General features: G+C 38.5%; 1 protein-coding gene across 2 annotated transcripts in view; it reads right to left on the bottom strand.

The window, feature by feature from the left end:
• Positions 1 to 27,956, bottom strand: part of scube1 (signal peptide, CUB domain, EGF-like 1) — a 266,620-nt gene that overhangs the window by 186,339 nt on the left and 52,325 nt on the right. For both annotated transcript variants that reach the window (XM_052029992.1, XM_052029991.1), the window contains exon 4: positions 4,276 to 4,410. In XM_052029992.1, the coding sequence (XP_051885952.1) occupies positions 4,276 to 4,410 (135 nt within the window). The remainder of the gene's footprint in view (positions 1 to 4,275; positions 4,411 to 27,956) is intronic.

Raw genomic sequence — 27,956 nt, 5'->3', positions numbered from 1 at the left:
CAAATAACATATATTCAGTTAAAACAAATCATACTTTATTGGCCAATTTGTAAACTGGGTTAGATGGGCAAAATTAGATCCAGAGTCATACAGGGTTTTCAAACGTTACAGCTTTCTCAAGTTCCCCTACTTGGCAAACTACAGTCCTCATTTGTGGGTAATTTGTAACCTTTTGCATTTCTGTCAAGTTTGTCAAAGTACCTTGGAAAAGAACAAGGCTTCCAAGAGCTTTCCAATCAAACACGTCAAGTAATACTGCTGGGAACAAAGTTTTATTTGTGCCCAATGCAAGCTGCAACATCACATGTCTGCACTGTCTAACCTGACACTGGCATAGGGAAGAGATGGAAATATAGAATCTTCCACAAAGTATAGATTATGGCCCAGATTGAAGACCATTTTGCTCCTCATTGCCCCCAACTTATGGTCAGACCTACGAAGTTGATCTTGCTGGCCTGGACTATCCCAGAGCTGTGTGGTGTGAGAGCCTGAAATGACCTAGTCAGGTGATGTGGGCTGGACAAAGCAAGCCCTGCCCACAAACCTCCTCCTGAAACCATTGACCAATGGCAAACCCTCAGCCTCAGATTTGTATCTGTCGTAGCTGTCATTTTTTTCAATCCTTCTCAACATCCCTGACATGGAAAATATTTAAAAATTATGTTAAACAAATAATTTTAAAATTCATACTCATAGAAAGCTTTAAATAAAAAACATGAAAGCAAACCCAAATAATATAAAAACATGAAAAGCAAAAAAACTGAAGATGGTGGAAATCTGAAATGAAAACTGAAAATGCTGGAAATTCAGCAAGTCAGGAAGCATCTTTGGGGAGAGAATGAGAGTCAAAATTGCAGGTCAAATACCTTTCTCCAGAACTAGGAGAAGTTGGAAATCAAACGTGTTTTGTTGTAGAGAAGGGAATAGGAATATGTGCGATAGTGCAGTGACTAAGTGACACAAGAGCTGTTGGCGGCAGCATCGTTACTGCAGCTGATCTGTCTGGAGGGTAAGGACAGAGAGAGTGAGAAAAATTAATGCTGAAATGGTGGGATACTAAACACTGTAGTTCGTGGAAATATCCAGCAGTTCAGGTATCGTGTGTGGAGAGAGCAAATGGAGTTAATGTTACAGATTGATCATCCTTGATAAGAACTAGCCAATCTTGATACAAACTGGAATGGCTGATTGAATAAAACAGTTTTATACAATGTTGAATCCTGAGGGTTGCAACGTGGCTCGTCAAAAGATGAGGTGCTGGTCCTTGAGTCTCAAATTGGGCTTTATTAAGCACTAAAGCCACAAAACTCAGAGTAAGAGTGCATGCAGAATTAAGTGACCAGCAAAATGAATGGATATGTCAGACACTAGATCATTGTTTGGTTTCTCCAATATAGAAGAGACCAAACCATGAGCACTGAATGATAGACACTAAAGTTCAACTTGAGTTGCTGGTTCATCTGGAAGGAGTACTTGGGATCTGAGTAGGTAGAAGTGTAGGCATTACATCTCTTGCAGTTGCATTGGAAAGTGCTGAGCAGGGACGAAAGGTCAGTGGAGATTGAAGAGTGAAACAGGGAGTTACAGAGAGAATGGTCCCTTCAGAAAGCTGTAAGGGGAGGTGGTGGTGGTGGCTTCACACTGATTACAGAGAATGATCTATTCAAAGTGAATGCAGTTGGAATGGAAGCTGAGGACAAGAGCAACCTTATCCTTGCTCTGAGTGGGAGGTGAATGGGTGGGAACGGAAGTGTTTGAAATGAAACAGAGACTGTTGTTAACTCCAGTGGAGGGGAAGTCTCCATAAAGGAAGAAGAAAGATGTCTCAGAAGCACTGGTTTGGAAAGTGTTATCATCAGAATAGATGCAACAGAGCCAGAGAGAGTGGGAGAATGGAATGACTACCTCGCAGGAGCCGGGGAGGAGTAGGTAAGGTCAAGATAGCTGTGGGTGTCTGTGAGCTTGTAATGGATATTAGTTATTAATCTATCCCCTGAAGCAAAAGGACAAAGATTGCGAAAGAGGAAGAGTCGGTATTGAACCAGGTGAAAGTAAAAGCAGGGTTAAAAATTGGGAGCAAGGGTAATGAAATGTTTGTCTTTATGAAAGCGAGAACATCAATACAGTCATCAATGTAGCAGGAGAGGTGAGGGAAGAGACCCGAGTATGACTGAAGTAAGAAATGATCTATGTGCACCACAAAGAGCCAAGCATGGTTTGGATTCATGTAGGTCCCCGTAGCTACACCTTTGATTTGGAGGAAAGGTGTGGAGTTAAAGAAAACATCGATGAATGTGACAACAAGTTCAGCCAGGCTAGGGGTGGAGGGGAACTCGTTAGGCCTCTGTTCAAGGGAGAAGCAAAGATCCCTCAAGGCCATCCTGGTGTGGGATGGAGATGTTGAGGAATTATACATCTATGGTGAAATTGGACCAGTTGGAAAAGTGGCAGAGAGTATCAGAGGTGTCGTGGATGTAAATGAGAAAAGACTTGACAATGGGTGAAAGAATCAAAGAAGAAATAAATATTTGTTTTGTATCTCACTATGCCAGCATTTTTTGACTGTCTTCTTATCATATTTAATCTTCTCCAGACAGATCAGCCATAATTAATATGTCTTCAACACCCTCTCTCAGCCAGCACCACCAGCTTTGTGTTGTTCAGTTTCTCTTGACCTCCACCATGTCACAGGTATCCCCATTGTTATCTCCACTCCTCCCTTTCTCTGCAATCTAAACATGTGCCATTTCTATTTTATCCCAGTTCTGATGAATGGTCGTTAACCTGAAACAAGAAAACAGTTTCTCTCTCCATAGACGTTGCCTGACCTGCAGAGTATTTACAGCATCTTCTGTTTTTATTAAAAATACATAGTGTCTTGCTCTTACCTTTCTCCATCACAACTGTTTAAATCAAGTGAACTGTGCCATTCCCAACCTGGCACAGGATCCAGGAACAGCTTCTCCAAGTATTCAGGAATCCCAGAAAGCTCCACCATAAAGAAGCTAATTGTAGAGCACATCTGGGAGATCACCAACTGGGCTTGGTCAACAATATAAACAATTTGGATTTTTACTTTCACGCAGTAGTCTTGAAACTTGCAGGAGTTACCAGGGAAATTGCCAACAGTTCCAAGTTAGAAATGCTTTTAAAGTCTTGGTTTGTACACAGAATTTTTTAAAATTACATATATGCTTTTGTATTATTTTATGCAGTCTTAACCAACCTCTCACACACCCTGTGAATTGACCTTATATTTTCTTTGGCACAGGAGTACAATCTTCACCCCATCTAAATGTTTGTCAGAAGTAATTGTACCTCAAAGCAAAAAAAAATGTGTTGCTGGAAGGGACACAGCAAACCAGTTGCAGCAATCTCTCCTGTCCACATTGATCAGTTCAAAGAACAAATCAAAACATAGATATGGGATGACAAAGGAGATGACAAATTTAAGCCTGCAGGACCATTAGACTGCAATACTACTATTCAATTAAAAGAAAACTATTATGCACTTTAAAAAATCTTACATACCTGTGAACTAAATTAGAAAGTGCTCCTATCTTTCACATTAACACACTTTTGGAGGCAAGTGTTTTAAAGAAAAGCCTGAACAACTTTCTGTATAAATGTGCACAATGGAAGGAAAGCTCACCTCTTCAGAAGAAATCAATCAGTGCAGAATAACACATAAATCACAGTTTGACAGACATGTAAGAAAATATTCTCCATTTTACCAACATATTAAGCCATAAGATTCCCCAGAGTGTCATCTTTTATATTTTTAAAAAGAAAACCAACAGTGCTAAAATATCAGGAAACTATTTCTCTCCAACTTTGATTATTCTGAACCTCTCAGTTTTGAAATTAAACTGTACAAGTAAACAACTGATATCAACTGATAATAAAATAATTACTGCATTATGTTCATACCACAGCTTCTACAGATGATTTTTACCATTCTTGGAGTTGTATTTCATATTTGAATTCAGTAATATAAACATTGTAAATTGTGTTAGCCACATTTATTACATCAAGAAGCAAAATACAAATCCTAAGTAGCATCTATAATCAGTATTTTCAGTGAACAAAATAACATGAACATTTTATTCAGCAAAACAATATAATGTTCTTTGGTAAATTCAGATTCTATTCAGCCCTCATTAGCATGGTTTTTCCACACAACTTAAGTCATCGATCCCAAGTGTACCTTTGATTCACATTCCTCCTCCCACCCTAAGACGTAGTAAACCCCTCCTGTGGCAGATTTATACTCACCATTAGAACGGTGGATGCAGGTATGTTGGTTATCACTCAGAAAGAATCCTTCTTTACACTGACATTCATAGCTGCCCATGGTATTAACGCAGACTTGCTGACAGCCACCATTATTGTCATCACATTCATTCACATCTGGAAATTTGAAAAAAAAATATGCATATTTAAGAAACAAAATATCAACACTTACTCTTAAGTTATGGTGGTATTTGATATTAACAATAGCATGAAATGGAGAATTTATAGCAGTCCGTAGAGAGTCCCTCTACAATCTTTAATTTTACCATCGTGTTATACCCACAGTTGGAAGACGGACAATGCTGTTTTTAAGTTGAGTCTTTTGTGGAATGACAACTCATTTTTCTTTTATGGAAGTTATATAAATGCAAGTTAAAGCCACAGCTGATTTTGTTCTTGCATCTCCTTTTCACTTCTTCATAAGGAGGGTCCACCTTACATAAACTCTGCAGGGGCATCCTTTACATCCCAAGTTATGCTTAAGCTCAGTGATCTTATACTTTCCTTGGTCACCTCAACCCTAAGCTAAACTAATTGGCTGCATCTACATTGGCCATTCCTCCCAGGAACAAGGACCTTGAATCAAACAATGTTCTTAATGAGTGATATTATTTCCCATAGTACTTTGGAATTCACAAAATAGATAACAAGATTGCTGTTCCTGAACGTAAATATTCAAACCATTCATCCAGCCTTCCATATCTCTGAAGTGGACAAAATAAGCATAACATACCAGTATGTAGAAAAGAAGCCAAGTGCTGAACATTATGCCAGCTCCAAGGTCACAATAGCTATCCTTGGACACTGGCAATGGAAGCAGTTCTCCTCTGTATTTATTAATCTTTTGAGTAATGTGTATTTTATACTTCTGCATTTAAAACATGATCAACTCGCTAAATATTTATTTATCCCACAGACCAGGTGTGACCCACTTCATAAAGTACTCCACCAAAGTTACTCCACACCCTTGTGAAAACCTCTTCATAAATCTTCCCTTTTTATGGAATGAAACTTGACTCCAAAATACATATTCAGCTTCTAATCTTCATTATTCAGCTCTTACTAGCTGCTTTCCACAGACATTGTTTCCTGTTGCCAGAGCTCTTGGAATGTTGTGCCCCATTAAGTGTTTCAGCATCTTTGTGTGTATTTATCATTATAACCTTCAATCCCACTCTTAACCAGATAATTATATTGCTCTTCTGAATTCGCACTGCAACAGCTGCTTTTCACATGTACGCTTTCATATATATAACTTTTCTTTTGCTCCCATAACAATAACTGGTTCTGGGCTGCTTTTAGTAATGAGAGAAAGTTCAATCCACATGCTGCATTTGCTTTTACACAAAGTTGACATTTTCAATGAATGCTAAATAAATGTTTTAAAACCCATTTCTTTATTTGTTAATTTGAAGTAATATGCTGAAATTTGGAGAAGCAGAAAACAGTTAAAATATTTGTGCTAGTTTCCATGTAATTAATTCATCTTCTCCACCATATAATCTAAAAATAGTTTCAGTCAAGAAACAAATGACTTATCTTTGCACTCATGAAATAAACATCGTAGCAGACTGTTATGGAAACTTTACACATTTCAGTTGATACTATTTGTTAGCCTTGATCATTACGTTACAAGCTACATATTCAATGAATAATTACAATGACAAAATACAATTACAGGTAATATCTCTGAAACAGGAGACAATGGTTTCAAATGAAATTATACGTACATCTTAATATGAAGAAATGTGAGAAATACTGAAATAATAATTTTAAGTGGTAACTTTTTGCTCAAATGTAAATTAGATAGGAATTTCTATTACGAGCAATTGAATATTTAAAGGGATCTTTATATTTTTAATTTTAATTTTGTATTTGAAATACATATTCTGTTATTGTGCTGTACACTTTGTTCACAATTCTTATAGATTGTGTACTTTTCTTTACTAAGGCTTCTTGACACTATTCTACCTATGGGGAGAACCCAGATGAGAAGCTGAAACTATTTATTCTTGGTTCATGGGTGACTGGCTGTACGAGTCAAGGAATGGTTCCTGTTACTTGACGCATGGACTATCTTTGCAGGACAGAAAATTTCATCCAGGCGCCCTGACCAATATTTTTCACTTCATTCAACACTACAGAAACAGGTTACCTGTTGTTGCTACATGTCTGGTTGAGGGAGTTTGATGGGTACAAATAGATGGCCTTCTTCCAAACAGTACCGTTGTGACAGTATTTCAAAATACACTACTGGCTAGAAAAAATCTGTTGGATGTCCCAAAAGAGAAGACACTATTTAAGTGGAAGGCTTTCTTTCTTCAGTGGTTGAGATGGTTGTCCTCATCAATCTCCATGTGAATTACAAGTGCTGATGTGTAATTTGATATGAGGGAGTTAGAGAAGGAGACGCAGGGAATAAGACCCAGGGAGGAGAAGAGAATTCACAAATGCACAAGTGCCAGGCAAATCTGGGAGAAATGTAGACATGTTTAAACTCTAGATAAAAGGTAAAGAGAGATTCTGTTCTCTGCAGCCACGAGCCTGAGTCCCAAAGGTTGTGGTGCTTGCCAAGTACAACTCCTCATAGCTGGTGAGGAATTTGGAGCATGAGGGGGAAGACCCAGTTGTTGTGGCCTATGTGGGAACCAACAACATAGACAGAGCTAAGGAGGTTCTGCAAATGGGTGTGAGCATCCTGAGGCCAAATTAAAAGCAGAACCACCATTTAACTATCAGGAACACCTGCAAACTAGCGTAGGGGAAACAAGATCAGAGAACAGAGTGCATGGCTTAAAGACATGGTGCGAGAAATGAGTTTCAATTTATGGGCACTGGTACCAGTACTGGGAAAAGAGGGAATTGTTTTGTTGGGATGGGCTTCACTTGAATCAAGCTGGGACCAGCGTCCCAGTGAATTAAATAACTAGAGCTGTTGATAAGATTTTAAACTAAATATTGGTAGGGAGCTGTGGGAGAGTTATAGAAATGATTCTGGTGAAGGAAATTGAAAAAAGTTAGAGAAAGGACAAGGAGGTAGCAAAATGGGAAATGATAAGCAGAGTCTGTCAGGCAAACAGACATACGAGTATACCTCCAATTAGTGTGAGAGCAAGGAAAATAGTAAAAGGAAAAAATGATAAAACAATAAGAACAAAGCCAAATTAATGCACAAATAGAAATAAATGGGTGCGATGCAATAGTCATTACAAAGATGTGATTGCAAGGTAATCAAGGTTGAGAATTAAATATTCCAGGTTACTTACCTTAAAGAAATCCTCAAAATAGGAAAGGAAAAGTAGCTGAGATAAGAAAAAAATGGATAAAGTCAATAGAAAATGTCATAGCTCAGGAAATCAAGAAGTAGGATTAGTTTGAACGGGAGCTAAAAAACAGCAAAAAAAAGGAGGAAAATATCGGTGGTAGTTGTCTATTGGTCCCCAAGTAGTATAAAGCAGGAAAGCAGAGGTGCACTAGAGATTTAATCATCATAGGGGATTTTAATCTACAAATAGATGAGGCAAGTTAAATTATCAATAATGGCCCAGAGAAAAAAATCATGAAGTAAATAAGATTTGGATTTATAGATCAGTACATTGAAGAACCAATGACTGAACAGGGGAAAATTATCATGATTGGATATAACTTTATTCGAAGTTTCAAAGTGATTGAGTTCTATCTGAAAGCAAGTTCTTAAATCTGAGTAAAGCAAACCACCAAGGTACAAGGTATAAATTGGATGTGGTAAATTAAAATGTATGACAGTAAATGAACAATGGCAAACATTTAGTTAATTAATAAATAGTTAATAACAAATATAAATTAATTTAAGAAACAAAAATCCAACAGGGAAAGAGGTCCAACCATGGATAACAAAAGGAGTTAAAGATGACTTTAAAAGACAGAATGTAACAAGAAAAGTAAACCTGAAGACTGGGAAAAATTCAGAATTCAGCGGAGGACAAGACATTGATAATGAAAAGCAAAATAATAATACACGTGAAACAAAAAGACTGTAAGTGCTTCCATAGATATATAAAAAGAAAACGATTATTAAAAGGTGACATGGGTCTTCAACAGACTGAGACAGAAGAAATTATATTGGAAAATAAAAAAAAATGACCAAGAAATTTAACAAATATTTTCTGTCCGTCTTCACAGAAGGTGACATAGGAAAGCTTTGAGAAGTAGAGGAGAACAAGTCTGAGTAAATAATGAGTTGAAGCAAATCAGCATTTATAAATAAAAGTTGAAGAAATTAATGGGATTGAAATGCAATAAATCCCCAGGACATCCTCAGGTTTTCAAGGTAGCAGTAAGTTCATTATTTTAGAGTGCTTCCCACAGATTGGAATGTAGCAAATATAACCCCATGATTTAAAGAGAAATAGCAAAAACAGGGAGCAGTGCATCTGACATCAGGAGGAGGAAAAATGTTAGAATCTTTTATTAGGTAGTTATTACAACAAGGCACTTAGGCAAGATAATAGGATTGATCATGGTCACATTTGACTGATCTGTTTTTTGATGTTGTAACTAGCGGGATACATTAAGGCAACCAGTGGATATGGTGAATCTGGACAAAGGTGAAGTGCCACACAAGAGGTTATTAAAATTAGACCACAGGGATTGGGGGTAAAATACCTGCATGGATTGAGAATTGGTCTGTGGACAGCAAGCAGAACATAAGAATAAACAGGAGTTTTCATGTTAAGAGGCTGTGACTTATGGGTTGCCAGAGGATCCATGCTGAGGTCCTGTTCATGATCTATTTCAATGATTTGGATGAAAGGGTAAATGTAATATATCCACATTTTTTGATCATACAAAGCTGGGTGGAACTGTGGACTTTGAGGATGCAGAGAAGCTTCAGGGAGACAGAGACAAGTTAATTGACTGGGTGATAATGTGGCAGATGGAATATAATGTGAAAAAAAAATAAGGTCAGCCACTTCAGTGAAAAAACAATATTTTTAAATGGTGCAAGATTGAAAGATGTTGGTGTTCAGGGGGACCTGGGTATCCTTGTTTATGAATCTCTGGATATTAAATTGCAGGTGCAGCAAGCTATTAAGACACTCTGCATGCTGGCTTTTATTGCAAGAGGATTTATGTATATTTATAGAGATATCTTACTGCAATTATTAGGGCACAGGTGAGATGACATCTGAATAGTATGTCCAGGTCTGATCTTCCTATCAAAGGAAGTATACACTTGCAATAAAGGGAGTGCAATGGAGAGTGTCAAAGTTGTGTTTATTGTCAAATGCACAAGTACATGTATGCACAGGTGCAATGAAAATCTTACTAGCAGCAGCACACAGGGACTTGGCAACAGATACTCAACATTCACAAGAAAAATATAAATTAAACATAAATTATACACAATTTTTTTTACAAGAAAGAATACAATTAGAACAAAAATAAACAAAGTCCACCCACATTGATTCTTGGAATGGGAGGACTGCCTTCAGAGAAGAGATCAAATAAACTGGGAATATACTCTTCAGTTCAAAAGAATGAGATCTCTTTGAAACATTCAAAATTTATAATGCAGCTTAACAAGTAAATGCAGTTTGATGTTTCCCTGGGGTATTTAGAGCTAAGGGGTCCACTGTCTCAAAATAAGGGGTTAGCCATTTGGAACTGAGGCGAGTAAAAATTTCTCCACCCAGTAGGCAGTGAGCTTTTTGGAGTTCTCTACTCAAATGGATTGTGGAGGTTCAGTTGCCTCATATTCAAGGCAGGGAATGATAGATTTTTTGGATATTATAGGAAAGAGGAGATATGAACAATGCAGGAAAATGGTGCCAAATTAAAGGATGAACATTAACTTGTTAAATGGCAGAACAGGCACGAGGGGCTGAATGGTCTAATCCTGCTTCTCACATTATTGTGCTTTGGCAGCTTGCTATTTATATGGCAGCATGTTCAGTAAGTAACAGATGTTGACAGATGTACAGTGTCAACACCACCATTGACATTACATCATTTGGAACAGTGGTTTCTCATCAATAAACATTTTGTAACGTGAAGTCTGCTGTTGAGAGGATTCAAAACAATGTTTATTTTAAAACTAGTGTGGAATTAATAACGAGCATCTGTCAGCTTTGTCGACGTTACAAAATTTTCTCCTACTTCAACAAGAAAGGATCATATATTATATACCTGATTCTGATATATTAGTCTAATCATCAAAAATATTCTCAGTTCTGAACACTCCTAAAGATCTTGAGCATAATCAGTAGTTCCCTGGTGTATGTTAATCAGATTAATAAATATACAAGTAAACCACATTTACAAACAAGATACATCCCCGAGCTGCATGATCAAACTGATGATGTGGAGTTTCAATGGAAGCCAGCAACCGCCTCAGCAGAATAACCACGTTTCATATCATTCTGTTGAAGCCTATCCTGGGCACTCACTCATAACAAAGGGCAAACTATTAACTACTGGCCTAGTCCAGTTGGATCCCTAAAGCAAGCATTCAAAGTTGATTGCAAAACTCTGCAATAGATGCTCTCATATTTTGCTACATGTTTTCACAGCTTCTTTGTCAAATGTCTCCGTGGTGCTATTGTGTGCTGTGGCAAAGCAGCTTGCAGAATGTTCCAAGCTGGGGGCTTGCTTGAGATTTCCAAATGGTTTACAGCAGGAAAACAAGCTTACGAAAGGACATTACATGTTGTTGCACTGACTCCCCAGTCATTGGCTCCAATATCAACTGGCTCCAAGACACTGAAGAAACAGTGGGGAGGTACAATATCATGTGACAAACTGAAAGGAATTTCAGATCATCTGTCCCTGGCATTTAAATACAGCCGACTTTTTCATCATTTTACTTCCTGGTTTGGTACCAACTGCATGGCAGCAGACACATTGAGGATTGATACATCACTATCTCAACTCCATTTTAAAAGGACCAATACAAAGATTAAATTTTGTCAACCTAAAGATAGGAATTTCAACAAGTCTAATAAATTCAGATATTCCTGCAAAGTTGCCATCCACACAATATCTTAACCGCAACATCATATTGTTGTACCAGGTGACCAACTCCAGCTAATTTTGTTAGTTTTTTTTTCTGGAATAAGTGACATTAGTGCTGATAAATAGAAGTCTCTTGATCTCAGTTATCCAATATCAACATTAAGGTCTCTCAGGTAGGGACAGCGTAGTCAATCCTTCTCCACTGTTCAGCAATGACCCTCACCCAAATCCTCAGAGTAACTCCTACTCCCAATCTATTTTAACTTTGCATGCCAGTAAATTTGTGATCTTTCTAACTTGATTTTCAATTAGTATCAAAATGGCAATGCTAGCGGGTGAATAAAAATCTGGATTAAAAACTTCCCAGGTTCATTTTGTATAAAACCATTGGGTAAAACTCTGTTAAATGCAGTAAACATGCAAACTTATAATATTGTGCATACTGTGTATGTTGGACTCTACTTCTGAAATCTGGTTCCACTAACTGCAATAAAATTGAATTTCTAAGGATGAATCTGACAGCTATTCCACACATTACCTCAAATATTAAATCCATTGTATTAAATAGTTTTTCCTGACTTCTTTCATTTGTCAGTCCTCACTCAATGGCCAGTCTAAAAAGCTCTGAAAATTAAACCTTTTAACCTCAGTGTGACTACATATGTATCAATCATTTCCTATGGTCCCTGCTTATAGTTCTTTAAAATCTTTGAAGGTGTTGAACTAAGATATCCCCTCAAGGTTTTAACTATGTCCATGTGGGAAACCACATGTGTACTTTATGGCTTTAGTAGATAATTTTGACCCTCTCACCTCCTTCTTCTCCCATATGACCATGTTCCTCTGTCCTGTATCCTGCCGCAGGAGCTCAACAGTATTATTTGCCTTCAGGAAGATTTCCACTCATACAAGATAACTGGCTGAGCTCACTGATCTCTCTCAAGCTCTCCAGTATATCCACCACATCTATTTCCTGCTTTCATCATTCATCTTCTTAGAGAACCCCGTTTGCTAGTTTCTTCAAACTTAATCTCTACCCTGCTGCCCCCTCAAGCACCAATATTCCAAACTCACCGCTAGAGTAGCATCTGTAGGATCTTTTGTGTTGCTGCTTGCGTAAGCAAATCATAGAGTTCGAACTATCAACAGAATTTCCGTTATTGGAGGCAGTATTTCTCAACACACAGTAGTGCACGTGACAACAATGTGTCAAAAGTTATACCACATGATACCAGTTCTGAAAGCCACACTTGCATTTTTATACACTTCTGTGAATAAATAACGAAGAACAAGATCTTTTGGGTACAACAGAGGTGATTCTGCAGGAAGAAGAGGAAGTTTCAGAGATGAGAAGTTAGTCCTGTGTTGCAAGTCAGATTCAGTGAACTGCAATGTGATGCAAATAGACTGCAGTCTAGAGATACCAGAGGAAGGTGGAGAGGTCATCAATGAAGGTGGTTGAAAAGTTGAGAAGGATGAGATGGGCACTATTATTAGAGTCACTAAAGGGTGGACAATTGTGATTTTGTTTACCAGTATTATGGGCAGACCAGGGAAGAAGTGGAGTTTAAGTTTCAGGTAACAGGACATTCTTCGGAACACTTGAAGTACAGTGGCAATTAGACCGCTTAGCAAAATGCGTTTCAGAAGCAAATGATGGCAGCAGTTTTGAAAGCGGCATGGGCAAGTGAAATACAAGAGGCAGACTATTAACATGGGTGATATTAGGACTCTGAACAGAGTAATTAGGAGTTGTAACAGGAATGTATCAGGAAAGAAATTGGCATGATGACTCCAGAACAGGATGAGGAAGTAAGAGTCCAATAGCGAGTTCAGAATTGTGAAATCTAACTCTGATCACAAACCATGTGATGGCAAATGGTGTCAGGAAGTTTGCTTGAGGGAGGCAAACAAGGCAAGGCCATTGGTAGAGTTGGGCAAGGATGTATCCTAAAAATCACTGAAAGTAAGGAGCTTGTCAGTTTGGAATTCTATATTGGGGAAGAAGATTTCAATGAGAAAGGCATCCTCTGACCCGGGTCCGTGGTGAAGGAAGAGCGGTGGCGGAAAGGTGAAGTTGGGGGATAACCACATTTTAGTTGAGTAATAGGGATTGAGATGTCAAAAAAGGAACATGATCTGAAGGAATAGGTCAATGTGGGATCTCGAGTGCCATGCAACCACTGCAAATAGCAGTGGAGGTTATAGGTGTGAGCACCCGTTCATGGAATAGGTTGTGTGGGATAACAGGGAACTCATTGGATAGGCTAATAAGGCTGTGCTCTGAAGGAGTGGGATGGAGGAGAGGTGCATATGATTTCATCCAGAAGAGGGAGGAGTGTAGGGAAAATATCCTTGGGAAGAGTAAAAGGTTGCTTAGGGTCACTTCTGGGAGTACAACCGATGACCATCTACAGCTGGGCAAGATGAGGAGCCCAAAGAGAACCATTTCAATAAGGAAAATTCAAGGTAGGCAGGAGGGGGGGAGACCCTGGAGGAGCAATAGGAGGTGGAACTGTGGACTAGGTGGTCATCGGATCATTAACTAGGGAAGGCTGAGAGGTAAGGGAGATCCTCACCTTATTATACACAAAACATATCACTTTGGTCTAAAAATGAAAACATGACAAAAAATGAGCATGAATTTCAATGTAATCATTCTGAAATATGCAATTTGATTTTAATGGTCAATTCAGATTCGATTAAGTCAACTATCTGTCGCAGCAACTAGACAAGATGCACATAATTTCCAGGCCTCCCAGTTCAGCTCTAGCCTGGATCTCCAGTATGTTCACTCTGTCCATTGTTGCTTCTTCAAAGATGTACATAATAACAGCTTAGTGTTTATATTTTCATGAATAAAGCTGAATAATTTATTAAAATGTCCATGCATTTGCAATTTTTCACCATACCTGCCATCATTTTAATGTTGCTCATGAAGCATCATGATAAAATACAAAAAAACCTGCACATTATTGGTCCATATTTTATTGCTGTAACTTAACTGAAATATATAAAATGTGTGGCAAAGCTTTAAATAGGTATGTATGATACTTGGTTTAAAGGGAATCCATTTGTGAAGGTAGCAAACCAAAACTTTCTTCATGGCTTTCATTCTTTCTTTCATCAGATAATGCTTTTAATGATCACACACTGACCTCCTGAAATCTTTTGTTTGTACAAAGGATTAACTTTGTAAACTGCTAATTGATGCTGTGTAACGTCTACACCCTTTTCAGAGTCAATGGAGAGTCTAGACTGCTTATAACCTCTCCTATCATTCCCAGCCCACTCAAAATACATAGCTGAGGCCAAAAAAATTCCAATTAAAACAGAGCATTAATAAAGGGAATTAAAAATGACAAAATTAAATCATTGTCACTTAATCCTAAACATGTTGCAACTGAGAAATGAATGGAAATGGTTTGACATGCCTGCATAAGGGAAATCTGTTAAAAGGCTCAGTATCATCAGGAATTCCTCACTTGTAAATGAGAAATTCCTGTTGACAAACACTGGAGATCAAAGATCCTGCTGGCTCACAAAGCAGAGTCTCAGGAACAGTGAAATTCTTTCAGTCAATGATTTGAAAGAAATACAGAACAGGATAATCATTTTGTCTGTACACATTCATTTTTTTTTGGTCAAATTAGTGATTGAAGGGATTTCATCTCTAGGATGATGGCAAACAAAACTCATGCCCTGTGTGCTTTGTCAACTCTGATGACAGCAGCTTCAGTCCAGGGAACTATGCATTTTAAATGCAGGAAAAAGCTTTTAAGTAGTCAGTATATTACATGCCTGATGTTGGCCATCAGGAATTTCTTACTTGCAAGTAAGAAATTCCTGACAAGACTGGTGTTTTAACCCCTTTGCCTCGGGTGATTACTTCACAGCTTAATGTACATAACCAAGACTGAATTCTGATCAAGGTGCCCAGAACAAAAGGTGTTAAACTGCACCAGCAGAAAAGCAAAGATGTGAACCAATTTAGTTTTTATTTTCCTTTGGTGTTAGAGTTTGTAACCAAATGAATTCATTCACCAGACGGGTTCCCTTTTACAGGCAAGAAAACGTTTGAATTAAAAGGAGATTATTGGGCACATCTGACCTGCACTCAACCTTGCAAGCCATCCTTTCGTCTGGCTTTCAAAGTTCAGCAGAGCTTGAATCCAGTCAAATGTACTGACCTGTCTTTTTTTGCAAATACAAATTTTATCCTGTACAATTCAGCAATTACACAGATCTTCACTTCTCAATCCTTTGTCCATTATTTTTCCCAATATTCTCATGACTGAATCACATACTTTTAGAAGCAATGTGTCTTAGTAGGAAGGGGCTCTCCCTCCAACTACCCATCAACTGTTAACTGAGATATATAGTTCTAATCATACACAGTATATCTTAAAAAATCAATACATGTCCTGATGAATATCAACATGAAAACTGAGACAAACTTGGTACCAAAATATTGGCGTTCAGCTCAATCAAAAAAAAGTTTTGGAATTTATGACATCATTGCAACCAGATTGGTCAAGCTCATAATTCTGTTTCAGCATCTATTAATTGTATTGAACAGATTTGTAGCTAACTAAGAAATGATATCCTGTGTAATTGAAAAGCAAACTATAACCAGCTGAGTAGAATTGGTGATAACTATACCAGCCCTGGAAATAATTTCTTTACAGTGTAATAACCCAGACCAAAGTGTATTATAAAATCTGGCTTTCACAGATGTGAAATGGTAAAAAAAAAGGATTCCTCATGCGTTGGGGTTTAGATGGCTATTATTAAACTTGCAAACTTTTTAATGACTACTATGATGTAATTGAATCCCTTCAATTAGATTAAAGTCCTGAATTTATGACTTCCTGTTTCATTCTCTTTTAATTTATATGTAATTTTGTTAAAATATTCCTTCAAATTGATTTTAAGGCAACTGTGTAAGAATATTGTTCCTGTGGTTTCGCATGCAATCTGAGCCTCTTCTTTGAAAGTAGCTTGTGCATTACAAATTTTCTTCCCCTTATACAGACTCTGTAATGGCAGATGATTAGTTTATGCATTCCCCACATGCTTTTCATCTCCTAAATGATTTTTAAAAAGAGCTAACAATGTTATATACATCAATCTGCTCTGAAATCTTGGGTTGCACAAACCTTTGTTTTACATCATTAGCTACATAAAAAATACACTGGTCATAACAGTGTGGCTTTCATATTGTTCAAACCACATTTCATTTCCATTAAATTGAAGATTAGAGTAGTGTTTGACTAAATTAGACTGGCGATTCTATTAAATCAGGATTAAATATCTCATCTGACTGGGACTCATGCAGATGAGCAAGATTGCAGATCAATGTTGGATTTGCTGATCTAAACTGGAAATTGGAGGAGGTCTCAGAATCACCAGCTTAAGGAGGGAATAATAAATCAGCTATTGTTCACTGGTTCTGATCACTAACCAGTAGCCCTCAGCTGGATGTCTGTTTGACAGGGGCAGGATTAGGCTTGATAATGATGGTCCCTACAGCTGAATAGCTGATTGACACACTCTGTCCAGATTAATATTTGAAGAATTAGCCCTGTGGCAGGGTATCTGAGAGTGCCTAGCACTTGTATCGGGATGTCCCAACACGTGCAGAATTTCTTAAAAGCAGTCATTACGAGATTGATTATCAAGTCTAATGCACTGGCCGCTCCCACCGACAAGTTTTACTTTCATCCTGGTGCTTAAAAACTTATCTTTCAGAGAGCAAATTTTCCATTTATTCCCATACTTTAAGAATGAAATATCATAGACATCAATCAATTGATAACTGGGAAGTAAATCCAAAGGCACTGGATATATCCACCACCCCAAACTGAACTACCGGGTTTTCAACAGCAGCACCTCCACCCAACCCCAATAAAGTCTGAAAACATTTTTGTATGTTATTGTCTCAGGACAATGCGTTACCTTTTGGAAACAGATTATACATTGCTTGTGATCTCTCTATAAATTATAAATAATGTACTTGAACTAACAATACCACTTCTTTGGTGCAGTTTTCATTTAATTATATTAATTCATAACAATAAAAAATAAATATCTAGGAATGACAATGTAATTTAGCTGATGAAGCACACAAAAGATTTGGATTAATTATTAATTCAACAAGTAGTAGTTTGAGTTTTGGAAATGAAAACGACCAGATGATGAATTGAAATCAAAGCAATTACATGGACTGTGCTGAGTGAACTCAATGCTCTGTAAGATTATGATTTTATGTGGATAATGCACAATTGTTACAACCTGATTTGAACACTATACCCATCTGGAGATCATTAAATCCTTCAGCTAGGAACAGAATTATGCCAATGCTGCTGACAGCTCCCAAAATGAATTGAGGGAGTAGATTATTCCAGTATCTACTAAAGGACTGAATTTTCCATTCACCAAATGAGTTCTGCTGTTTATGCATGGCTTCTAATGCACTGCTAATTTTAGTGGGCTTCTAGTCACCATTATACAACATGGGATCACAGTTTTGTATGCTTTACTTTTGTTGAAACAAAAGGTCAATGTCTCTCTCAATGAGCTAAACTAAAAACAGAAAATATTGGAAACACTCAACAAGTCAGGCCGCATCCATGCGATGAGAAGCAGAGTTGACATCTCGGGTTGAAGACCCTTTGTCCGGAGCGGGAAGGAGAGAAAAGAAGCTTGTAAAGCTGCAGGGAGGGTGGGGTGGGGGGAAATGTATCTGACTGGGTAACCATGGGAATAAACTGTAAAACAAGGTTATCTGGTCAATGGATGAATGGGAGCAGTTAGAGAGTGAGAGTAGAGACGAATGTAGGAGTTGTGAAATGCAGACCCAGCAGGTCAAGCTGGGCATATCCTCCACTTCCAGAGCAAACAAAAAAGGCAACTTAATTTCTCTGTCTGCATTAATCATCCATAAGTGATATTGGTTCAGCTTGATTGTTTCCTACCCCCCTTTTTTTCTTTTCTTCCCCCCACTGGGAGTACTATTTGCCTTTCAAGCCCATGCTTAAATATTTTCCCGTTCTTGCTGCATGTGCCTCATTTCCTGAGGAGTTGCAAATGGAACCGAACATTGCGTAATTAATAGTGAATGCCCCCACTTATGATGGAGGAGAGGTCAGTGATGAAGCAGCTGAAGATAGTGGGAGCCAGGACCCCACATAAAGAGCTCCTGCAGTGATTTTCTTGGGCTGAGATGACTGGCCTCAAAAAGCCACAAACCAATTGCCTTTGTTTCTAGTTGGCATGAGTTATGACTCTAGTTGGTAGAGTTTTTCCAACTGATTTTCTGGTTCCTTGACATCACACTCAACATCAAATGGCGCTTTGATGCTAAGGACAATCACTTTCACCTCACCTCTAAAATTCAACACTTTTACTTACACTTGAACCAAGCTGCAATAAGATCTGGAGTTGAACGCCCTTGAAGGATACAAATTGAACATCAACAAGCAAGTTAGTGGTAAGTGCTACTTGGTAGCACTGTTGACAACACCTTCCGTTATTTTAATGAAAACAGACTGATGGGTGACAATAGGTTGCATTATATTTGTTCTACTTTTTGTGGACAGGACATATCAGAGCAATTTTTCATTTTGTCAGCAGAATGCCAATGTTAGAGCTCTACTCAAACAGTTCAGCCAGGAGGTGCAGCTGGATCTTGAACACAAGATTACAGCCAAATTGTTGCAGGCCTCATTAGCCTTTAATATATGCATATGGATTAAATTAAACTGACTGAAGACTAGCTTCTGGGATGGTGGGGACCACAGGAGGAGGCTGGGATAGATCACCTTTCAGCACTTCTGGCTGAAGCTGGTTGCATATAGCTCAGGCTTGATTTCAGCACTTTCAAGCCAGGATTGTTCAAGCAGCCTCCTCTCCTCCTCCACTAGCAATTTAATTGTTCACAACCGAATGTGGCAAGACTGCAGTATCATAATCATTCTTTGCTTTAGCTTTACCAGAATAGCACCTCACTTTTGTTCATGCCTCATGCTGCTGCCAACCTGCACTTTCACATTCCTCTTTGAGCCAGGGCTAGTCCTCTGGCTTGATGGAAATCGTAAAAAGAGGGATATACTGGGCCACGAGATAACAGATTGTTGTGGAATATAATTCTACTGCAGATGGCCCACGACTTCCTATGGATGTCTAATTTTCAGCTGTTGGATCAGTTCTGAATCCATCTGATTTAGCACAACAGTAATGCCTTGGCTGAGTAGTAGCACCTTCATCTCTGAGACACACTCTTTGGGTTTAAGTCTCCTTTCAGGGACTTGAGTGCAGAGTCCAGGTTTATACTTGGTGCAATGCTAAGCAAGCACTGCAGAATCAGAGATGCCATTTTCCAGATGAAACATTAATTCAAAACCTGTCTACTTTTTCTAAATGGACAACAGATGTCACAGTACTATTTCAAAGAAGAGCAGTGGAGTTTCTTCCACGTTCAGGCCAATATTTATCCTTCCAGCAACATAAATAAAAATGGATCATCAGATTGCTGGTTATGAGTGCTTAGCTCTGCCTAAAGTGTCATTTCCATTTCCTACACTATGAAAAAAATCTATGGTTAATAAATTCTTTGGAATGTTGTGAGATTCTAATAGACTTTTCTTTGAAATGGTTAACTTTCTGCAAGTTGCTTTCACTTACTGAAAACATATTTTGAGAGTTTTTTTTGACCAAACCAATGAAGAATCTGGCTTTTGGAAATTCCAGTAATGTGTAGATTTTCTTCATCCTGAGAGTGTGGGTATCGCTGGCAATTGCAGCATGCACTGCTCACATCCAACTTCCCTAATGCACCTTAGTTGCTTGCTCGAGGACGTCAGAGAGCACTTCAGATTCAACCAAATTGGTGTGATTGGAGTCACACTGAATAGATTAAGGACTTCGGATTATTTTCATTGAAGAACAATCGTTAACCTGTTACATGTGTACAACAATCTAACAATTTATGGTTAATTTAATGGATCGGGCCTTAGTTCCAGTTTATTGTCACATTAAATGAACTGAAATTCTCTGAACAGCTCAACGTGTTCCAAATTTGGATTCTCTTGATTATTCATCCACTCATCCAGAGTCCATTTCCAGTAGGAATGTCTTATAATCACTGGATTTTTTTATTTTGCACCCTCTTATGCCCCATAATCCCCTTCTACTGAGAAACTTGTCTAAGTTTCTTGGAGATTGTGTGATCTTCCCAATGCAATTTTCATCTAGCAGTAATTTACACTTGGTTTTTCTTTGCTGCAGCATGGTTTCATTTGTGCTGATTGTCCTCCAGTGCCATACCCAAAAAGGTGGCAGTTTACATCTGAGCCTTGACAGTGAGTGTGGACAACCCTCCCTACCCATCATTCCTTCCTTCGAGAGTGGTCATTCGGATAGTAATTGGAAACAGGAACCACAAGTGATTTTCCTCTGTCTCCAGCCATCCTAAGGTTACATAGCCACCAATCCTACCGTCACAGTGATGAGATTGGCTAATTCAGCAAATTCCAAAAGTGGAATTCTTCCCAGCCTTATGCCTCAACTAAACAGATTGAAAATCTGAGCCATAAAAACAATGTTATTTCAGTTTATGTACAAAAACTGTTTTTCTAAACTAAAATAGCCACTGAAATTCAAATCTAATGGGTACAACAAAACCAAGTAAGAGATCCTGCAGCATATAATATTGTACTTCTGTGCAATGTCCCAGTTCCAAGATTCACAAAATCCTAAATTCATATTCTCAAGTCTCTGTGATGAAGCAGTCTTCCAAATGAAAAAACATAAGCAAAAGAAAATGAAAGTAAAATCAGAGGTCATCACTGAATACTTTCTATTTGGAAAGCTAAATAGCCCTGTGATATGCATTCACACCACAGCATAAGCTCTGCTGTCCTGGTGTTGTGACATTCAGTTTTTATGCTGTTCTCTTTCAACCCCCTACCAATCCATCCGTATGCTGAAGTCAAAGGCCCTGGGAAACTTGGCTCAGATTAACCCATACTAAAAAACAAAGATCACTTGATTCAAAGGAAACATTTTCTCTCCTGTCTCTGTTCTTTGGACATTATGCATAGCAATTGACCAGAACAACCTCCAGAAAAAAAATAAATAAATCCATATCCTCTGCCTGGTATAGGAAACAAAGACAGTAGCAAGTAGCATGAGGGGGACTCTATCAATAATACTTGAAAAGGGAACAATGTTTTTTTTCTGAGCCATTGCTGCAGCTCAAGTCTTTCAATGACAACATATTTGAAACCCCCAAAAGGTAAAGAATTCAAAAAGAATCAGTTACAAGTTCCAAAATGCAATGTTACAAATTTGATTTAGGAGCTCCCACTGTGCAGAGGAATCTCTGCTACTCAATCAGGCAACAATTCAAACAATACAAAAAGAAAATAGTCTGTGTGAATTTGAGAAACCTTCATCAAAGCCCTCTAAAATTATCAACATACTGTATGCAGCTGTCCCCAGCAAAAGGAAAATAAATGTTAAAATCAAAAGAAACAGGAGTGTACAATAGGCTTCTTTAATCAAGCCATTGACAATGCAATCTTAAACCAATTAGTGTTGCAATTTGTTGACATTAAGCATCTGGAAGTTGATGCAATGACTTCCTACACCCTTGTAACAAGACAGGAAAATCACTTGCTCTTCTGTGCCCTTGAATTTTGACTGCAGAACTTGCAGTTGGCTTCCTGAGGCACAGTCACAAGCCACCTACGTATTTGCTTTTAAATTTATAAACTTCCCATACAAACCTAAAGCTGTTGATTTTGTTTTCATTTCTTGTTAATAAAATGAGCTTATCCATCTTCAAAATCTGTAAGCAATTATTCTGAAGTTCCTTGTATGAAGAGTTAAACTGGCCTTTTGTAGCTGATTTCATGCTCTAGTGGAACCATCTTTCCATTGGACGGCTGAATTAATGACACTACATAGTGAATTCATCCATCACACACACCCAAAGTAGTAAATGAAAAATATAGGCCTATAACACAATTGCACCATTTACTGATCCAAACTTCCTTCAAGTCCTGATAAATTTACGAATATACTTGTGACATTCAGTCAAATGGATGAAAAATCTGCTTCCAAGATAACAGGCCATTTTCTTTTTATCTGATATTCAGTGTTACAAAAAGGCTGAGAATGTAGCTGTAAAGTAATTGATATCTGCATGCAACTTTACGTACATTAATCGACAAATCTAGATTTATCCAAATTTCAAGTACAGTGGTCAGTGTGGGATGCACGAATACTTTACAACAGTGATGTATTGTTGTTGGACATGCCGGCTAAATAGAAACCTAGCCTTTTCTAATGATACTAACAATATCTTTTAGGAGTCACCAACTTGCTTTAATTGTGCATATGGCTTCACTAAGTTGGCACTTACACCTAGCAAGGCAGCAAACTTGACTGTCACAAGGACGGAGCATATTTGAATGGCAGGCAGAGCAGGTAAATGTTTTTTTCTATCTAACTTAACTAGGTAACTTTGGTTGACCAATTTGGAATGTGCTCTGCATCTCACATTAATTATCTCCTTTCCCCCTCCCCACCATTTAATCAACTAAAATATTCACCAAGGGCAATAAAACCATAATGCAATAAAACCAAGACACATACAGAGAAATTAGACAATCTGAAAGCCTTGGTGTTGAGAGCAAAAGCAGAGTACTGCTCCCATTACTCATTTGTATCATTGCAACCTGTTATTATTAATACAGTCAGTCCTCTGTTCTATTTCAGAGCAGAGTTTGGAGCTTCATCCAGATGTTGTTTTCCCAAAGCTTTGACAGGCCTTCATAACTGGCACACAAACAAAAGTTCCTTCAGTTGGTGGACAGAGATAAAGAGACCAGCAAATTTGTACTGGAAATTTAGATTTGGCTGATGTCCTCTTCACTCATAAGTGGGAAAAATCTAAGTGTACAAATTAAATCCATTAGCACAGTTTTTTGGACTGTTGTACAATTAGATCCTATGTTGCCCAGAGTAGCACATGCTGGCAATCATCACATTCACAATTCCACTGAGTACATCCTTGGTCTACGTTATAGCTTTTATTTATACTTTAACCCTTGAAGACCATATGGTAAGGCTACACTGCTCTTCCTTCCCTGCTGTATTCTTCACAAGGGGTGGTGCCTAGAACAGCCAACTGTACTGTAGTTGCAGTCTAACCAGTGTGGTCAAGTTTTTAAATTGTTACTCTGCAAAGTACTGACTGAATTTTGCACCTGAATCAGGTAGGAAGCAAGCTTATGATGGCCTTAGGGACACAAATTGGGGTCAAACCACCCAAGATGAACATTGTTGAAATTGAAGAGGAATTATTGCAAAGGTGAGCTATGATAAAGGAAGCAGGAGCCGGTAATGATCTTTGTTAGCACACATGACACACTCAGTTATAATGCACAACTCTGAGATATTCCGAGGGTCATCATCTAACTGTCATGGCAAACTTCACGAATGTCCCAGTCCAGTGATTAACAATGTTAGAATTCTGATGGGAAATGTTCAGTTGTGAATTTCTGCTAGGTTATAATTCCATCATCACAGTCAATAGGTATCAACTTGATGCCAAGAATAAAGATGACTCCTGAGAAACCAAGTTTTAGAGAGGTAGGAACTTAAAGAATCCATCAAAGCAACCACGGAATTTCATGGAAGCTTAAAGGTAAAGTAAATTGGCAATCAATTTGGAACATGTCAACGTTAAAGAATGCTTTGATTTAATGAGCGATCTGACCTTTAGCAATATGGTTGAAAAGTATGTTGAAGTTCATGTTTGAATCCTTCACTCAAGTCTTTGACAAAGCAGAACATTCTGAAAGACTGAATCTAATCCTGACACAAAAGGAAATTTCTCTCATTGCTTGAACTCCTGATTTCACTGCACGAGTCAAGGGTGTTCATAAGCAACTTGCAAAGAAATTGTTACAAGGAAATTTTCAGGTTTGCATTAATGAGCATGTCCCATAGTCACAATACCAAAGCCATTTGTGACCCTAGATAGATTCTGCAACAACAACAACAGAGGGAATGATTGTCTGTTGAAGGCAATTGTTGAACAAAAACTACCAAATATTTTGAATGAAGTACCTTACAGATTTTCTGTATGAAGGGAGACAGGTTAGTTATCTTACCCAGCTCTCTAATATTAACAAGTAGCTCGATGTTATGACAGCAATTCAAGGTAACCTCTGACTCCATTAAAGGATGTTCCTTTTTGGGTGCACTACATTTTAGGATATCAATTCTCCTCCTACATTGTAGCATCTCTTGAGTGCTATCTGGTCTGATTGAATTTTTGTGTAATGTACTTGATGACTTTGTTGAAACGTCCTCCTTAATATTGGGATCACATCAGGGATTTACAGATATTGTTCCCTGGATACAGGAAACAGTTTGTGGTCGAAATGGCCTGGGTTTTGAAGTCCATCCTACTTGGAAATTGAGTACAGCATGATTTGTGCCTAAGTAATATAATAGCCAATGACTGATTATAATTGTCAGGGCCAGCATCATTAGGTAAGGTCTCTGAGAAACAGGCCTTTGAGTGAGCAGAGTAGCACAGTGCCGCAATATTTAAAGAGCTGTTGTAATTAACATGACTGGATCTTATTCCTCAGAACAAACAAAAATTCAGAAAAGATACAAATTCCAGTAGAACCAAAGATGTGGTGGCTGAAAAATCACAACCCACTTTCATCCTGTCTCAATCCCAGAGATAAAATGTTTCCATTTTGAAGATAGGAGCTTTCACCTTCCGTAATGCAATGGAGGTTCACATTGGGTAAAAGGAGTGAGAATCATGCAATGGTAACCTATTACTTTCAGTGGGAGTAACAGTCCAAGGTGAGAAAAAAAAAGAGGCTCCTGATTCATATATCCAATGTGATTTCCAAAATCAGAGGAGTATCAATCCACTCGGATCAACAGGTTTCAATTTGTTCCATTCTGCTTATTTTCACCCCAAAAACACATCCATGCCTTAGCAATGAGCATTGGTGCCTTATCAGAGGTGTATTCAGTTGATTTCCAGAGAATTCCCATCCAGATCCACAAACCGTTGCAGGGATGATACAAGTATTCCACTGCATCACCACCAGTCTCCAACCCACAAACTGCTCTGGAGAGTTACCTCAGATGGTGATGCTGCAAATTGGTGATGCTTGCACTCCAAGGAGTTTTCCCAGACCAGAGGCCCTAGATGATCCAAGAGATGAAGTGCTACTGCGATGAAGTGCTTGGAGAGATTGGTCATGGCTAGAATTAACTCCTGCCTGAGCAAGGACCTGGACCCGCTGCAATTTGCCTACTACCACAACAGGTCCATAGTGGATGAAATCTCACTGGCTCTCTACTCTGCTTTGGAGCACCTACATGACAGCAAAACATACATCAGGCTTCTGTTTATCGATAGCTCGATACATACAACACCATCATCCCATCAGTACTAATCAACAGGCTTCAAAACCTGGGCCTCTGAACCTCCCCGTGACTGGATCCTCAACTTTTTCATCGGTAACAACATCTTCTCCTCGCTAACAATCAACACAGGCGCACCTCAAGGATGTGTGCTTAGCCCACTGCTCTACTCTCTCTACACTCATGACTGCGTGGCAAACACAGCTCAAATGCCATCTATAAATTTGCAGATGACGCTACTGTTGTTGCTAGAATCTCAGATGATGATGAGGCACACAGGAGTGAGATAGATCAGATGGTTGAGTGGTGTCGCAAAAACAACCTCACACACAACATCAGCAAGACCAAGGAATCGATTGTGGGCTTCAGGAAGGGGAAGTTGGGAGAACACACACCAGTCTTCATTGAGGGGTCAGTGGTGGAAAGGGTGAGCAGCTTCGAGTTCCTGAGCGTCAACATCTTGAATGATCTATCCTGGGCCCAACACATTGATGCAATCACAAAGAAGATATGCCAGCAGATCTGCTTTGTTAGGAGTTTGAGGAGATTTGGTATGTCACCAAAGAGTCTTGCAAATTTCCATAGATGTACAGTGGACAGCATTCTGACTGGTTGCATCATCGCCTGGTATGGAAGCTCCAATGCACAGGGTTGCAAGAGGCTGCAGAGGGTTGTACACTCAGCTGTCTCCATCACAGGCACAACTCTCCCTGCCATCAATAACATCTTCAAGAGATGGTGACTCAAGAAAGTGGCATCCATCACTAAGGACCTTCACCATCCAGGACATGTCCTCTTCCCATTACTACCATCGAGGTGGTGGTACAGGAGCCTGAAGATCCACACTCAGCAATTTAGGAACAGCTTCTTCCCCTCCGCCATCAGATTTCTGAACGATCCATGAACACCACCTCATTATTGCTTTTTTTTGCACTATTTTGTAATTTATAGTAACTTTATGCCTTTGCACTGTACTGCTGCTGCAAAACAAGTTTCAAGACATACAAGTCAGTGATAATAAACCTGATCCTGATTCTGCAAATCCTATGGATAAAAGCACATAGAGGATTCTAAAGTAAGTAGTCAGCAAAGTGACAGTTTACAGGTTTATAATGAAATTATGTTTCACTTGCCAATCATTTCATTGTACTCCATATTGGTATTGGTTTATTATTGTCACTTGTACTGAGGTACAGTGAAAAACTTGCCTTGCATATCCATAGTACAGGTCAATTCATTACACAGTGCAGTTACATTGGGTTAGTACAGAGTGCATTGATGTAATACAGGTAAAAACAATAACATTACAGAGTAAAGTGTCACAGCTACAGAGAAAGTGCAGTTCAATAAGGTGCAGGTCACAATAAGGTAGATCGTGAGGTCAGAGTCCATCTCATCATATAAGGGAACCGTTCAATAGTCTTATCACAATGGGGTAGAAGCTGTCCTTAAATCTGGTGGTACGTGCCCTCAGGCTCCTGTATCTTCTACCCGATGGAAGAGGAGAGAAGAGAGAATGACCCGGGTGGGTGGGGTCTTTGATTATGATACACAAGACCAGCATTGAGTCTCCATCCTCAACAGCTTTCTCCCTCATTTGTTCCTTTCAACATGCTGAAGAGAGAAAACAAATATCGACACTCCACAGCATTCACCTCACACTCCATCCCTTCCAAGATGCAGCTCAGAAACACTTACTGTGGAATGACCCACTGCCATTTACAGCAATGCAATGACCAGGACTCCTACTGATTTTGGGGAGGATAAATCCGCTGATATTTAGACAGATAAAGCTGTAGTGCCACATGTAAGTGGATAAAGAACATGAACCATTAAACAAACATCATCAGGTAATCACAACACAAAATCTTTATTGCACAATATGCTCACAAGTGCCAGTGACATCATCTTTTAAAAAGATCTACTGCCATAAAGCAGTCTAAACTAATTAGATTATTTATTTTGTAAAGAGAAGAATAATGATTTCATGGCAGTTTCAATCAATTCCCCAACTTTCTTCATCCAATAAAATAACAAATTAGGCATTGCCACTGCTGCTATAGACGGAAACTTACAAATTAAATACTTCATAGTAATTAGGGGATAAGGACTGGGTTCATTCCTCAAGTTGATAACATTAAGTATCAACAAATTATTAACTTAACTTATTAAATTGATATTTAATCCAGCTTGGCTTCAAG

The sequence above is a fragment of the Pristis pectinata genome, chromosome 15 (genome assembly GCF_009764475.1).
Source record: "Pristis pectinata isolate sPriPec2 chromosome 15, sPriPec2.1.pri, whole genome shotgun sequence".
NCBI lineage: Eukaryota > Metazoa > Chordata > Chondrichthyes > Rhinopristiformes > Pristidae > Pristis > Pristis pectinata.
The sequence above is the reverse complement of the archived record's forward strand: the minus strand, read 5'-3'. Positions and strand labels throughout refer to the sequence as shown.